Source organism: Sminthopsis crassicaudata, chromosome 1, assembly GCF_048593235.1.
Source record: "Sminthopsis crassicaudata isolate SCR6 chromosome 1, ASM4859323v1, whole genome shotgun sequence".
In the NCBI taxonomy this organism is placed as follows: domain Eukaryota; kingdom Metazoa; phylum Chordata; class Mammalia; order Dasyuromorphia; family Dasyuridae; genus Sminthopsis; species Sminthopsis crassicaudata.
Window position 1 is genome coordinate 7,379,667 of NC_133617.1, and position 13,065 is coordinate 7,392,731.

Here is a 13,065-nt window from a genome sequence, read left to right on the forward strand (position 1 = left end):
CCCAGGGCGCCCCCCAGGACCCAGCTCCAGCCGGGGCTTCTGATGAAAAGGTGCTGAAGAGCCCCAAAGTGGCTGCTGGGCCCCGAGTCTCCAAGGCAGCCCCGCCCCCGTTACCTGCTTGATCAGCATGTAGGTCTCAGACATGATCTTCTCAATTCTCCCCAGGTCGTAGGCCATGACCTTCTGGCCGTGCTGCCATACTCGGTAAGCGTCCAGGAGCAGGCTCTTCCCGGACTCGGGGTCGTCCAGCAGCTTCCTCTTACGGCCGGGTCTCTGCGCGGTCTCCTCCGGGGCCGACTGGCCCGAGCCCTTGGGCGGGGGCGGCGGCGGCGGCTGGCGGGAGCTGATGCTCAGCTCCTCCAGGGACAGCTCAGAGGGGCGCCCGTCCGGCCCTCGGTCCTTGGGGGTGCGCGCGGCCGGGGGCCTCTCGGCCTCGGGGCGCCGGACGACCCCGTCGAACCTTTCTGGCTCCAGGTCCATGGGCTCCGTGGAGCCCAGCCAAGGACGCTCCTTCAGAGTGCCGGGGTCGCCCGGGTCCACGGCCAGGGGGCCGTACTGGGGGGTGGCCCCTCTCCCCCCGCCCCCTCCGTCCGACAGAGCCAGCTTCTTGGGAAGGACCTCGTTAGCGTCCTCGGCGCTCGGCTTGTTGGGAACGTCTGTTGTCATCCTGTGGTTGTCTGAGCCCTGGGGGAGAGCAGAGCGTGGTCACAGTGCGCCTGAGCAGCTGGGGGGCCAGGGCTGTGGGGGCCAGGGCTGTGGGGGCCAGGGCTGTGGGGGCCAGGGCTGTGGGGGCCAGGGCTGTGAGGGCCAGGGCTGTGGGGGCAGGGCTGTGGGGGCCAGGGCTGTGGGGGCCAGGGCCGTGGGGGCCAGGGCCGTGGGGGGCAGGGCCGTGGGGGCCAGGGCCGTGGGGGGCAGGGCCGTGGGGGCCAGGGCCGTGGGGGCAGGGCTGTGGGGGCAGGGCTGTGGGGGCCAGGGCTGTGGGGGCCAGGGCTGTGGGGGCCAGGGCTGTGGGGGCCAGGGCTGTGGGGGCAGGGCTGTGGGGGCAGGGCTGTGGGGGCCAGGGCTGTGGGGGCAGGGCTGTGGGGGCCAGAGCAGCCAAGGACCCACCTGCTGCTTGGCAGGGAGAGGAGCCGGGGCTTCCAACTGGGGCTCAGGGGCAGAGATTGGGGGCCGGGGCACAGGAGAGGGGCGATCTTTACAGATGTGAGAGGACACATTAGGGATGGGGGGCAGGTGCAAAGGCTCAGGGGGAGGACAAGCACAGGATGGGGTGCTCTGAAAGCAGAGGGGCGGCCCGAGCACGGGGTCACTCTGCTGAGCCCCCACGGGGCCTGGGCCAGGCCGGACACAGGGGCGGCGCCCGGCTGCCCTCACCTCCGCCAGCTCGCTCAGCGTCTCCTCCAGCACCTTCACGGTGAGAACGAAGGCCCGCTGCGCCAGCACCTGGCGGTCCGCATCCCGCAAGTACTTCCTGGAGCAGTGATACCGAACGTTGAGCCGCCCGGCCGGGACGCGGGCTTCCCCAGCCCAGGCCGATGCGGGGCACGGCGCCCACCCACAGCTCCGAGAGCCGGACCCCTTCCCCTCCCTCCTTTCGGCCTCTCCCCTCCCCCTTCGCACATGGGCTCCGTTGGACCCAACAAGGCCCCCCACACAGACAAGGATGCAGGGAGGGCCGGGCCCTTCACCTTCACCTCTCAGGGCCCCATGGCCCCCAAACTTGGAGGGCTCCTGGGAGTCCGGGGCCCCCAGACGGCCCCAAAGGCAGAGAGCGAACCCCCCCCCCAAGATGGCTGGATGGCGGCCGAAGCCCCCGCCCCCCCAAAGCCTCCTTACTTCCCCTGGTCGGGCGTCCTCTGCAGCATCGAGGAGACCCTCAGCAAGGTCCCATAGTCCTTCAGCTGGCTCAGCACCTGCAGCAGCAGGACGATGGAGCGGTTCATGTGAGAGGCGAAGCTGCCAGGCCGGTCGATCTCGTCCACCGGGATGCGCCAGATTCCCTACGGAGAGAGCGGGGCGGGCCCGTGAGGGCGGGCGTGCGGGCACCGCAGGCTCTGTGGGCACAGAGCCCCCCCCATGGCAGAGAACAGAGCCTACACTTTCTGGTTCTGGTGTGGGGGGCTCCTGCCCAGTGTCAGTATCAGGAGGCAGCTGTGAGCGCCCCGGAACCCCGAGACTCTTCCCAAGTGCTCCCGAGATTCTGTGGTCTTAGGGTTAACCGAGTGCCTCGTGCGCCCCACGCAGAGGCCCCTGAGCATCCTTCCCACTGGGGGAAGGCCGTCCGGCACCGAGAATCCATTCGGCACGCCGTGTGGTACCCAGCTGGGGTTTAATAAGTGTCCCAAACAGCTTAAACATTCCCAGAAGCCGGCTGAACCTCCCGTCTGCGTGGAGGCCAAAGCCGGGGGAAACACCACAGGAAAGCGCACGGCCGACGGCGGGCTAAACGCGCCGGAAGTGAGTCAGAGAGGGCTCGGAGGGGGCGACTTGGGGGCCAGGGCTGGCGTCCTCCCCCGGCGGGGAGGCCGCAGGGAGGGCCAGCTCTTGGGGAGCTTGGGGGGCTGGAAAGTGAGCGCGCTCAGGGCGTCCTTCTGGGGGAAACCTCGCGATCGGTGCCTCCTGGACGGGCAGGCGGCAGGCGGTCTCTCCCGCGGCAAGGAGAAGGGTCTCTGGGATCAGAATCGGGGCAGAGGGAGGGAGGGAGGGAAGCTACGGGGAGACCCAAGACAGAGAGCGGGCACCCAGAAAACGGCCTCAGGAGGAGGCCCGTCCTGGTGAGGGAGGCCCCGAGAGGCTGGGGAGAGGGGAAGAACCGCCCGGCTGCGGTGGGAGCCCGCCAGGATGGACAGACAGGTGGACGGATGGAGGAGGAGACAAAGGGCTGCACGGAGGGGGGGGGGGGGGGGGGAGGGCTCCTTCCCTTCCCAGCCGAGGGAGAGCAGGCACCGGCGGCCGGTCAGACACATTCAGGAAGGGGGCAATGAAGCCCGAGGGGAGGGGCCGGCGCGGGACTCCGCAGGGAAGCCGCAGGTCTGGATGGCAGCAGGAAGCCTCCGCCCCCCTCCCGTCCGGGCATCTCTTCTCACCCCTGAGCGGGGCAGGGCCCGGCCCTCCCCACGGGCTCAGCGCCCCCAGCCCTGGGACCTTGGTTATTGGGGGCGGGCGCTCGGAGCCTCCCATGGGGATCTGAGGGCTTCCCGCCCCCCAGGCCGGGGCTCGAGCTGCTCGCTCCCCAAGGCTCCCCCATCCGCACCTCCCCTGAGGGTGCCCGGTCCAGCTGAGCCCCTCGCCTCCTCACCAGTCGAGGGCCCCCCCAAACTCCAGGGGCTCCCGCTGCCTCCAGGACCTCGCTTGGCGTTCCAACCCCTTCAGAAAGCCTCCCCCTGCCCCCGCCCCACGATCCCCCTCAACCCCATGGCAGGCGCCTCTGTCTCCGGACGGGTTCGGGGCTCCCTCCAAGCCTCGGGGGAGCAGCGCCTTTTGCTGCGGCCCCATTTGGTGGCTCTCCCCCCCAGACCCCCGAGCCGTTAGGCAGGGACACCCTGTGTCTGGATCCCGTCTGCCCGTGCACCCGGTTCCATGACCTCTGACCCATCACAGAACCCTCCCCCGCCAAAGATCTGGGGGGGGGGGCTGATGGAACAAGACTCGGGGGAGCTGTCCCCCCCACCCCGTGGCCTTGGGTTCTGGGGGTCAGTCCTCCCCAGACGCCCAGAAGACACCGCCCCCTTCTCCCCTCCTTGGGCCCCAGGTGGGTGGGCCCGGAGGCTGCTGCTCTTCAAGTCCTCTGGTGGGGGGGGGGGGGGGAGGGGGGGAGGGGACGGGACCCGGGAAGGCTTCTCTGACCTCAAGGGCTGGGGGGGGGAGGGCCTGAAGGGGGGAAGAAGCCAGCCCCCAACCGGGCAGGTGCATTCTGGGGAGTCTGTAGGACATGGGGCAAGGGAGAAGCTTTCTGAAAGACGCGGCCTAAGCGGGGCCTGGCTCCTTCCCAGGGCTCCGCCCCCACGGGACCCAGCACCCCTGCCAATCAGCCACGTGCCCCGCCCCCAGCCCTCCGGGTTCCTCCCTGGACCACAAGGGGGCGCCCAGAGCTGGAGTCAGGAGAACCCGAGTTCGAGTCCGGCGTAGGTGTGAACCTGAGGGAGTCCCTTCTCTGGGGGTACCGGTCCCAGCCCCCCCCCAGTCAGGACAGCTGGGGCTTTGGGGTGCGGACACCCCGGGATGGAGGGAGGCAGGAGGGCCCGGCCCCTTTGGGAGGGATGCCCCCCTTCCCAGCAGCACGGGGTGGGGGCCTGCCGCGGAGCACTCGGGCCGGGCGGGAACACGGCAGCGCGCGTTCAGAGCCCCCTGCTCCGGGCCAGGCGCCCCCCGAGCGGCCCGGGAGCCCCCGTTCTCCTGGGAGGGTGGGTGCAGAGCCCGGCCCCAGGCGCCCCCCGCCAGCAGAAGGCCCAGAGCTCCCCCTGTCTGCCCCGAGCAGCACCGGGATTCAGCCAACTCGGCCTGCGAAGGGGCCCCCCAGTCCCACTGACCGCCCGGAGCAGCTCCCCCCCAGTCCCAGCAAGCAGCCCCCCTCCCGGCCCCCCAGTCCCAGCAAGCAGCCGCCCTCCCGGCCCCCCAGTCCCACTGACCGCCCGGAGCAGCTCCCCCCCAGTCCCAGCAAGCAGCCCCCCTCCCGGCCCCCCAGTCCCAGCAAGCAGCCCCCCTCCCGGCCCCCCAGTCCCAGCAAGCAGCCCGCCCTCTGGGACCCCACTGAGCAGCGGGGCCAGGAAGGGGCCTTGGGGCGCCGGGCTGCCCCCCCTCGAGCTTCCTCTCCCCACTCCGGCTCCACCCAAGCTCCGCGGCGACTGGCCCGAGCCCCGGGAGCCAGGCCAGGGAGCGGCAGCCCCGGGGAGAGCGGAGGCCCTTCTGGGGGGCGGCCCGAACAGCAAAGGAAGAACTCACCATCCCAGGAGGCGGCTCCCTGCCCCACAGGCCCGGCTCCGGAGCGCTGGGGGGGGGCCTCCGGGGGCCGGCCCGGGGCCGCCCCCTCCCTCCCCACCCCTGGCCGCCGGAGTCTGGAGCCTCGAGCCTGCCAGCGAGCCCGGCTTCCCCTTCTCCCCTTCTCTCTCTTGGGTCCTTTTCTCTCAGGCCGCCCCGGGCCGGCAGCGGCCAATCAGGAAGGGGGAGCGGGCCGCCCGCCCATGGGCCGCCCCACCAGCCAGGCGGGGAGCCCGGGAGGAAGGGAGGGAAGCAAAAGGGCAGCCCCCGCCTTCTCTGCCCCCCCCCACTCTCCTCTGTCTCTCCTCTCTACCTCTTTCCCTGTCTCTGCCTCTCCCCCCTCCCCCCCGGGAAGCCCAGCACACATCTGAGCGCTCTATGGGCACTCCTCAGCCTGGGCACCCAGCGGGGCCCGGGGCCCCTCCCAGGAGAGGGCCTCCTTCGGTCCCCGAGGCCCCCATCTCAGCCTCCCCCCCCCCCCCGCCGGCAGGGAGCTGAAAGGGAAGCGCTCGGGCGCTGCCCAAACCAGGCCTACACAGCGGGGGTCAGGAAGCCGACAGGGAAGCGTGGCCCCGGCAGCTGGTGCCCCGGCAGTGCCCGCCCCCCTGGGCCGAGCTGGCCCTCCCTCCCTCCCCAGCAGCCCAGTCACTGCCCGCCACGCTGAGGCCGCCGCTGGCGAGCCGGGCCCTGACCACCTCCCCCGCGCGGGGACTTCGCGTGCCCACAGGGGTGGGAGCTCCTGGCGGGCGGCCTGGCACGCCGGCAGTGCCCAACAAAGGTGCGACTTCCCGGGCACGCACGGGCAGGCTCCCCATGATGATGGAGGCCTGGAGGCCGAGGTCCCAAGGACGGTCGCAGCCCCCCCAGCCCCAGCCCTTTCTTCCCGGCCTCCACATTTGAGCCCTCCTCGCCCCTCGCTCCCCTCGATTGTCAGGATATGACCTAGATTTGGGGGGCTTCTTTGATGGGGAGAAGCAGGCAGGGGAGCTGCCATCCAGATCCCACTTTGGGGACTTTCTGGAGGTGCTCCCTTCTACCTGGGGGCCAGCCCCCCGGCCTCCCAAGGCTCACAGACCCCACGTCTCAAAGAGAGAAATGAGTGGGCGTAGGGCGGCCAGGCCCGGCAGGCGGCACAGAGTGAGTCCGAGCCTGAGAGGGGGAAAGCCCGGGGGGGGGGGGGGGCGCAGACCCGGCCCCCAGCTGTCAGACTAGCCAAAAACGGCCCTGAGGGAGGCCCACAAGGGGGGATCCCTAAGGGCACACAGGGCCTCCGTTTGTCTGCCTCAGTTTCCCCAGTTGAGACAGCACCAACCTGGGGGGGAAAGGGGAGTGTGAGGATCATGTGAGCACACGTTCCTGCTGAGCCAAACAGAGTCTGGCGCACAGTAGGAGCTTCATGGGTGCTCACTCTTTGCCCACCAAGGCCCCAGAGGAGCCAATATTCTGCTGGGACCAAGAAGAGGCGGCCATGGGAGGTAGGGAGCTCTCCGTCCTGGGGCCTCCTAGCAGAAGCCGCCCCCCGCCCCCCAGAGGCTTCCTGTGGGGGTCCTGGGTAGCAGATGCTGGACCCCCGAGGCCGAGCAACCTCCAAGAGCCACAAAGAGACAAACGACCCCTCCTGGCTTGGGGCTTACATAGAAAACCCTGGAGAAGCAGCAAAGAAACCAAGGGCGAGAAGCTTCCAAAGACAAGGGAAGCGCCCACAAACAGAACCACCTGTGAGCAGCGGGAGGGCGACCACCACAGAACCAAACAAAACATGGGCCGGAAAACCTCCGGGACCTAGAGGAGGTCTTCCCTAAGGGGACGCGCCGCTGCCCACGTGATGCATTCGGCGCTTTTCAGCCGGGACTATTCTGTAGTTAGCTAAAATATTTTTTAAAAACAAAAGATCCCAAATCCCAAGAAAGATGTTTCTTTAGAAAAAAAGGAAGAGGCAGAAACATTCTCAGCCCTTAACTGAAGGGAAAGCGGTTCGAGCTCGGGCCAAAGAACAGAAATGAAGGACAGACTGGACGGGAGGGAGGACTACACACGACCGACCTCAGAGGATGCTTGGGGGCGGCCGCGAGACTGGCGTGAAGGAGCTTCAGACCGCTCTCCCGCACAAATCAGCGCAACAACTGCAGAAGTGCAGCCCGACCCTCTGAACGACCTCCACAACAGAGAATGTCCGGGCCCCTCTGCTGCTCTGATCCCATTTTACAGACAAAAATGTGGATGCAGGCAGGTGAAGCTGCCTGTCTGTGGAGCCCCCTCGTGCCCTCACAAGGACTTGTGCCCACCTGACTCCCACAGTGGCGCCCCCAAGTGGCCTCTATGAGTATGGCAGGAGTCGGCACCAACCTGCTACTGTAGGAAGCACCTTCCTGAGCAGGATGTGGAGGCAGAGGCAGCCCCTAGGCTGGCAGCTCCGCCCCCGGCCACGCTGGCTCACCTGGAAGGTGGCTCCCTGACAACCCTCGTCCCTCACTGTGGTGGGGGTGGGGGGTTGACTCATGTGTCCCATTTTGGCTTTCAAAGGCCACAAGGACCCTGGGCACCCCCTCCTCAGCCTCTCAGCCCTGGGATACCCCCTCTCCCAAGAAGCTCACTACCCTGCCTGCTCCCCTCTCGGTTTTCTTCAGTTATCCAGTTTGGGGGAGCTACCCCCCAAAAAGATGGTTTTAAGAACCCTGACAGAGGTACTCCTGAAGAGCCGGGGGCACCTTGGGCCGGGTGCCCAGCATCCCTTGTGCCATGGGCTCAGCGAGGCGGCCTTACATGATTGTCCGGGCTGGGACCTTCCTCTCCCATTTTGGAGGTCAGCAAACTGAGGCCCGGGCGGAATCCCTGCCTCGCCCAACCCTGCACACCAGGACTCCCAGGGAGAAGACGAGCTCCCCCAGGCAGACGAGGACTGCTTTGGCTCAGTCCTGGTCCCAGCACTCCTCCCGCCCCCCCCAGGGCTCTGAGTGCGAGCCTCTCCCCGCCAGAAGCGGCTACTTACATTGAAGAAATTCGTCTTGTTCCTCTCGCAGAAGAGGCCCTGGGCCGGCATGTGCGGCAGCTGCTGCCACGGGATACTGCTGCCTAGCAACACGTCTCGGGCCCACTGCAGGTTCTGTGGGGGAGGAGGAGACCGTGGCGGGGCCTGGCTCAGTCAGGCAGTGGAGCCCTCAGACCCCCCACCTGCCCCTGCAGGCGACCCCCCTCCCAAGAGGAGCAGAGAGGAGCTCCTCAATCCCCAATGCTCAGAACAATAATGGGGCCAAGGAGGCGGCCCCAGGATCTTGGGGGGGGCCATTGGGGGACAGAGAAAACCCCTCGTTCCCATCATCTGGGGCATGCTGCTTTCTCATCCTTTTGTTCAGGGCTGCGCCCACGGAAACCTCAGCTCTCAAAGCGCCGACCCTGCTCCGGCCCAGTCAGGGCTCAGGGGCCGAGTGTGAGGGAGGAGGGTCCTGTCAGAGCCTCCTGGGTCCTTGGTGTCTTCTGGCCTCCTGAGAGAAGCTCGCCGAGAGGGGAAAAGGCTGGCCCGGCGTCCCGACCGCGGCCCCCCGCTCTGACTGCCGGCATCGTAGGGCCCCCTCTGGCCAGGGGCTGCCCGCCGGGATCCATCGAGGCCCCAGGCCCGCTCCCCCACAAAGGCCTTCGGATTACATGATGACGAATTCTGATGGACGAGGTGGCTCGGGGTTCCAGGGATCGAGAAGGAGAGGGCTGTCGGCCCCCAGAGAGCCGGGTGGGAACCGGGTGTGGGCCGCAGCCCAGGCTTTTCACCTTTTGGTCTCTGCTTGCTTTTTGCTTTCTCTCTCTTTTTTTTTTTCATTTTTGATCTGACTTTTCTTATATAGCAACATAAATGTGGAAATACAGATGTAGGAACTACTCACGTGGAATCTCTATTGAATCACTTGTGGTCTGGGGGAGCGGGAAAGTGGGCCCAAGGGGGGAGGTTTGGGACCCAAGGTTTTGCAGGGGTGAGTGTGGAAAACTATCCGTGCATTGTTTTTTATATTAAAGCTTTTTATTTACAAAACATATGCACGGGGGACTTTTCAACACTGACCCTCGCCTAGCCTTTGGCTTCAGATCCCCCCCCCGCACCCCTCCGCTAGCTGGCAAGTGATCCAATATATGGTATACGTGTCAAAACACATGTTAAATCCAACATGGGCAAACATATTTCCACAAATAACACACTGTACAAGAAAAAGAAAATCAGAAAGAAAAAAAGGAGAAACAAAACGCAAGCAAACGACAACAGAAAGTGGAAATGCTGTGCTGTGTCCCACCCTCAGCTCCCACGGGCCTCTCTCGGGGGGTGGATGGCTCTCTTCATCACCGAACCAGTGGAACGGCCTGAACCATCTCACTTTTGAAGAGCCGCGCCCACCAGAATTGATCTTTGTATGCTCTTGTTCCTGTGCACAAGGATCTCTTGGTCCTGCTCATTTCCCTCAGCGTCAGTTCCGGTCGGTCTCTCCAGGCCTTTCTGAAATCCTCTTGTTGGTCGTTTCTTATAGAACAATAATATTCCATAATATTCACGTACCACAATTTACCCAGCCGATCTCCAGCTGATGGGCATGCACACAGTTTCCAGTTTCTGGCCACTAAGAAGAGGGCGGCCACAAACATCTTTGCACACATGGGTCCCTTTCCCTCCTTTCCGATCTCTTGGGGATCTAAGCCCTATAGAAACACTGCTGGGTCAAAGGGCACGCACATTTTGATGGCCCTTTGGCCAGTGTTCCAGACTGTTCTCCAGAACAGTTGGGTCCGTTCACAACTCCAACAACTGTGCATGTTTTGGAATTAAAAAACTTTAACTAAAAAAAAAAAAAGATTAAACCTAGAAACCAAAGGCTCAGGGCTGGGGCTTCCCCCGCTCTCGCCAAGCTCGCCGAGGCATCCCAAGGACAAAGGCTCACAGGTGGGAGTTATCGCTAATTTTTTGTGTAAAAAGCTGCACCTCGGGCCCACACATGCATTGGTGGTGGAGCTGTGCCCTGGTCCGACCAGTCTGCAAAACCTCCGGGATGATTCGAGGAGGGGGCCCGGAATGCCCGTGCCCTCTGACCCACAGACCCCGCTGTTAGGCCACAGGCCACAAAGAAAGCCCCCTTCCCCTCGGAGCTCCAACAGACCAGGAAAGGAGGCTTCACTATTGCGCAAATGAGGGCAAAGGAAAGTGGCCGAGATGACAGCAGCGGAGAAGCCTAGAAAGACTTCCCAGAACCCAGAACCTGGGACCCACAGATTCCAGGACAAAGTAAGAAAACACGAGTCCTCAGGATGACAGATGAGAAAAGGCAGCCCCGCCCTCCCCCACAGAGCTGGGACAAGTCATGACACCTGTCAAGCCCCTACTGTGGGCCGGCCCATGGGCGGGGCCAGGGTGCCCAATGTACAGCTGAGGAAACCGAGGCAGGTGGCAGGAAAATGATCGGGGAGGTCAGATTGGAATCCAGCACACCCCGGCAGTCAGCCTGCCCTCCGCCCTCCGCCCTCCACGGCCCCCTGGGGGCTGCCTTCACCTTGTGGGTCTTGCTGTGCGCGTAGAGGAAGGCCAGGCGGTAGAGGCTCTTGTAGTGCTGTGGGAAGCGGCTCAGGCAGAGGCGGAAGGAGGCCACGCACTGCTCAGTCAGGAACTTGCGCTGGCCCTCGGCGTCGGCCGGCAGCCGCTGGCCCAGCTCGCCGCGCTCCCCGGGGGGCTCGCCTCTCCTCCGGCCGTCCCACAGGGGGCAGGCCGTGGGCTTGGCCGGGCCCTCGGCGGGGCCACGTGGGGCCCCGGGCTCCCCTGGGACCCGCAGAGACTCCCCATTCTCCAGAGGCTCCTCGCCTTTGCCTGAAAGAGAGAAGCGAAGTCTCAGCTCCCAAACCCGACACCAGCCGGACCCAATTTCCTATCTGTGGAGGGAGGGAGGGCTGGGGCGGGGAAGGAGGAGGGCGGCCTCTCTCTAGTCATCCCTACCCAGTCCCCACTGGGGGCCCTGCCTGGGGAACTAGGGATTATGGGAGGAGGCAGGAGGTGGGGGAGGGCCTGCCGGAGGCCGAAGGGGACCTGTGCCCAGGGTCCTGCAGCCAGGGCCTCGGCTGACGCCTTTGCATGAGGTGAGAGGAAGTGTCCCCATGTGAGACGTGGAGGTCTCCGGCGTGACACAGCAGGGTGCCCGGAGGAGGGGCCCCGGGGCCAAAGGGCAGGCGAGGCCCCGACGCACACACCTCTCTCTGGGAGCGGCCCGGGAGGCCCCACCACGGCCGAGGCGCAGGAGCCCGGGGGCCGCTTGTCCAGGGGAGGCTTCCGGGAGTTCTCCTGGGAGCTGGTGGGCTCGCTGAAGACGTCCTGGGTCGAGCTGGAGTCGGACAGGGCCACGGCGCTGCTGTCCTGGCTCCTCTCTGGACAAAGGAGGGAGGCGCCCCTGAGTCGGCCGCCCCAGGGAGGCCGAGAGCCGGGCCCGGGAGCCCCCCCCGACCCGGGTGCTTGGCGGCCTTCTTGGGGCTTCCCCACGTCCATACCCGCACCCGCTGCTTTTCACAAAGGCCCCGCACTGGCAGCCCCGGCCTGACGGAGACCCGAGGAGGGAACAGTGAGCCGGCCTGGAGAGCCACGTGCAGGCTGGAGAAGTGGGGAGGCCCGCGGGGGAGGAGAAGGGGCGCCCCCCCCAGGCAGGACGGAGCTCAGCGACCGTACCGTCGGGCGTGCCCTGCTGGCGCGGAGTTTTGCACTTGATGTAATCATGGTCGATGGGAGTGGCCGTGTAAGGGGGGGACGTCAGACCCGGGCCGGAGGGAGGGGCCGAGGCGCCGGGGCCCACAAGGGTGCCCGCTGAAGAGTGGGAGTCCTCGTCGATGACGCAGGCCTTTTCCCTGGGGAGGCGGGAGGAGTGCTGGGTGCAGAGCCCCAGGACCCCCGCAGGGGGCGCCCCTGGCCCCCCTGCCCTGAAGTAGCCGGGGCAGCACAGAGAGGCCCGCGCACAGACCCCCCCCCAAACCTTCATCCGAGAGGAAACCTTCAGGCGGAAGTAGCTGCCGGTGGCAGAATCCAGAGCCTGAGTGATCCCCCGCCCCCCGCCCCATCTCCATCTCTCCCCTCCCCCCCGTCCAGACCTCCCCATTGGTGCCCCCATAAGGGCCCCAGCTCCTCTGCGAGCCTCTCAATAGGGTTGGGATGGGAGGGGATCATTCAAGCCCCCCAGTCTTGGGGACACTGATGGCTCCAGGGCCCAAGGACCCCGTGCCCGACCAGGGGACTCGCTACTCACTTCTCGGACGCTTTGGGGGTGTTCTTCTCCTCGCCCCTGGCAAAGGGTCCGTCGGCGGACTCCTTCATGAAGGCGACCAGGCTCTCGGCGTCGACGCCGGCGTTGGGCTTGCCCACGAGCTTCAGGATGGACGCGTGCAGGCGAAAGTAGACCTGGAGGGACCGAGGGCAGGCGGTCGGGCCCGGGCTCTCCGCGGGCTCCTTCTCATGCCGAGGCCCCCGGTGACCGACAGCCAGGGTCCGCTGCGGACAGGGCCCCGAGAGCCGGCCGGGAGCCCGGGTCCTTGCCTGGGGCTTTTCTCTTTCTCCCAAACCACTGCGGGGACAGAAGGGACCGAGCACGGAGTAGGCCCCTGCTGTGTGCCAGGCCCCGCGATGACGCCCGTTACCAGCACGACTGCCTCAGGCCTCCGGAGCGCCAGGGAGGGGCCGCGGCCTGAGTGGGGCTCTTGGTCCCCACCAGCGACGGAGGAATCCTGGACCCGGAGTCCTGTGTTATCTGAGTGTGTCTGTGCTAGTGTGACCGTGGGTACGTGGCGTGAGTGGGAGGGGGCGTGAGTGACTGTGTGGGAGTGGGAGCGGGAGCATGTAAGTGTGCGAGTCTAAGTGAGTGTAGGAGTGTGCGTGCACCATGCCCCTCCGCGGGCGCAAGTGTGTCAATGTGGGAGTGGGAGTGCACGTGCACCATGCCCCTCCGCGGGCGCAAGTGTGTCAATGTGGGAGTGGGAGTGCACGTGCACCATGCCCCTCCGCGGGCGCAAGTGTGTCAATGTGGGAGTGGGAGTGCACGTGCACCATGCCCCTCCGCGGGCGCAAGTGTGTCAATGTGGGAGTGGGAG

General features: G+C 66.2%; 1 protein-coding gene across 2 annotated transcripts in view; it reads right to left on the reverse strand.

Moving 5' to 3' along the window:
• CABIN1 (calcineurin binding protein 1) overlaps positions 1-13,065 on the reverse strand; it is a 59,458-nt gene that overhangs the window by 12,327 nt on the left and 34,066 nt on the right. For both annotated transcript variants that reach the window (XM_074290718.1, XM_074290729.1), the window contains 8 exons: positions 12,228-12,379; positions 11,657-11,832; positions 11,188-11,361; positions 10,500-10,810; positions 7,967-8,080; positions 1,837-2,000; positions 1,375-1,471; positions 115-684 (listed from right to left, as the gene is read on the reverse strand). In XM_074290718.1, coding sequence (XP_074146819.1) covers positions 115-684; positions 1,375-1,471; positions 1,837-2,000; positions 7,967-8,080; positions 10,500-10,810; positions 11,188-11,361; positions 11,657-11,832; positions 12,228-12,379 — 1,758 coding nt within the window. The remainder of the gene's footprint in view (positions 1-114; positions 685-1,374; positions 1,472-1,836; positions 2,001-7,966; positions 8,081-10,499; positions 10,811-11,187; positions 11,362-11,656; positions 11,833-12,227; positions 12,380-13,065) is intronic.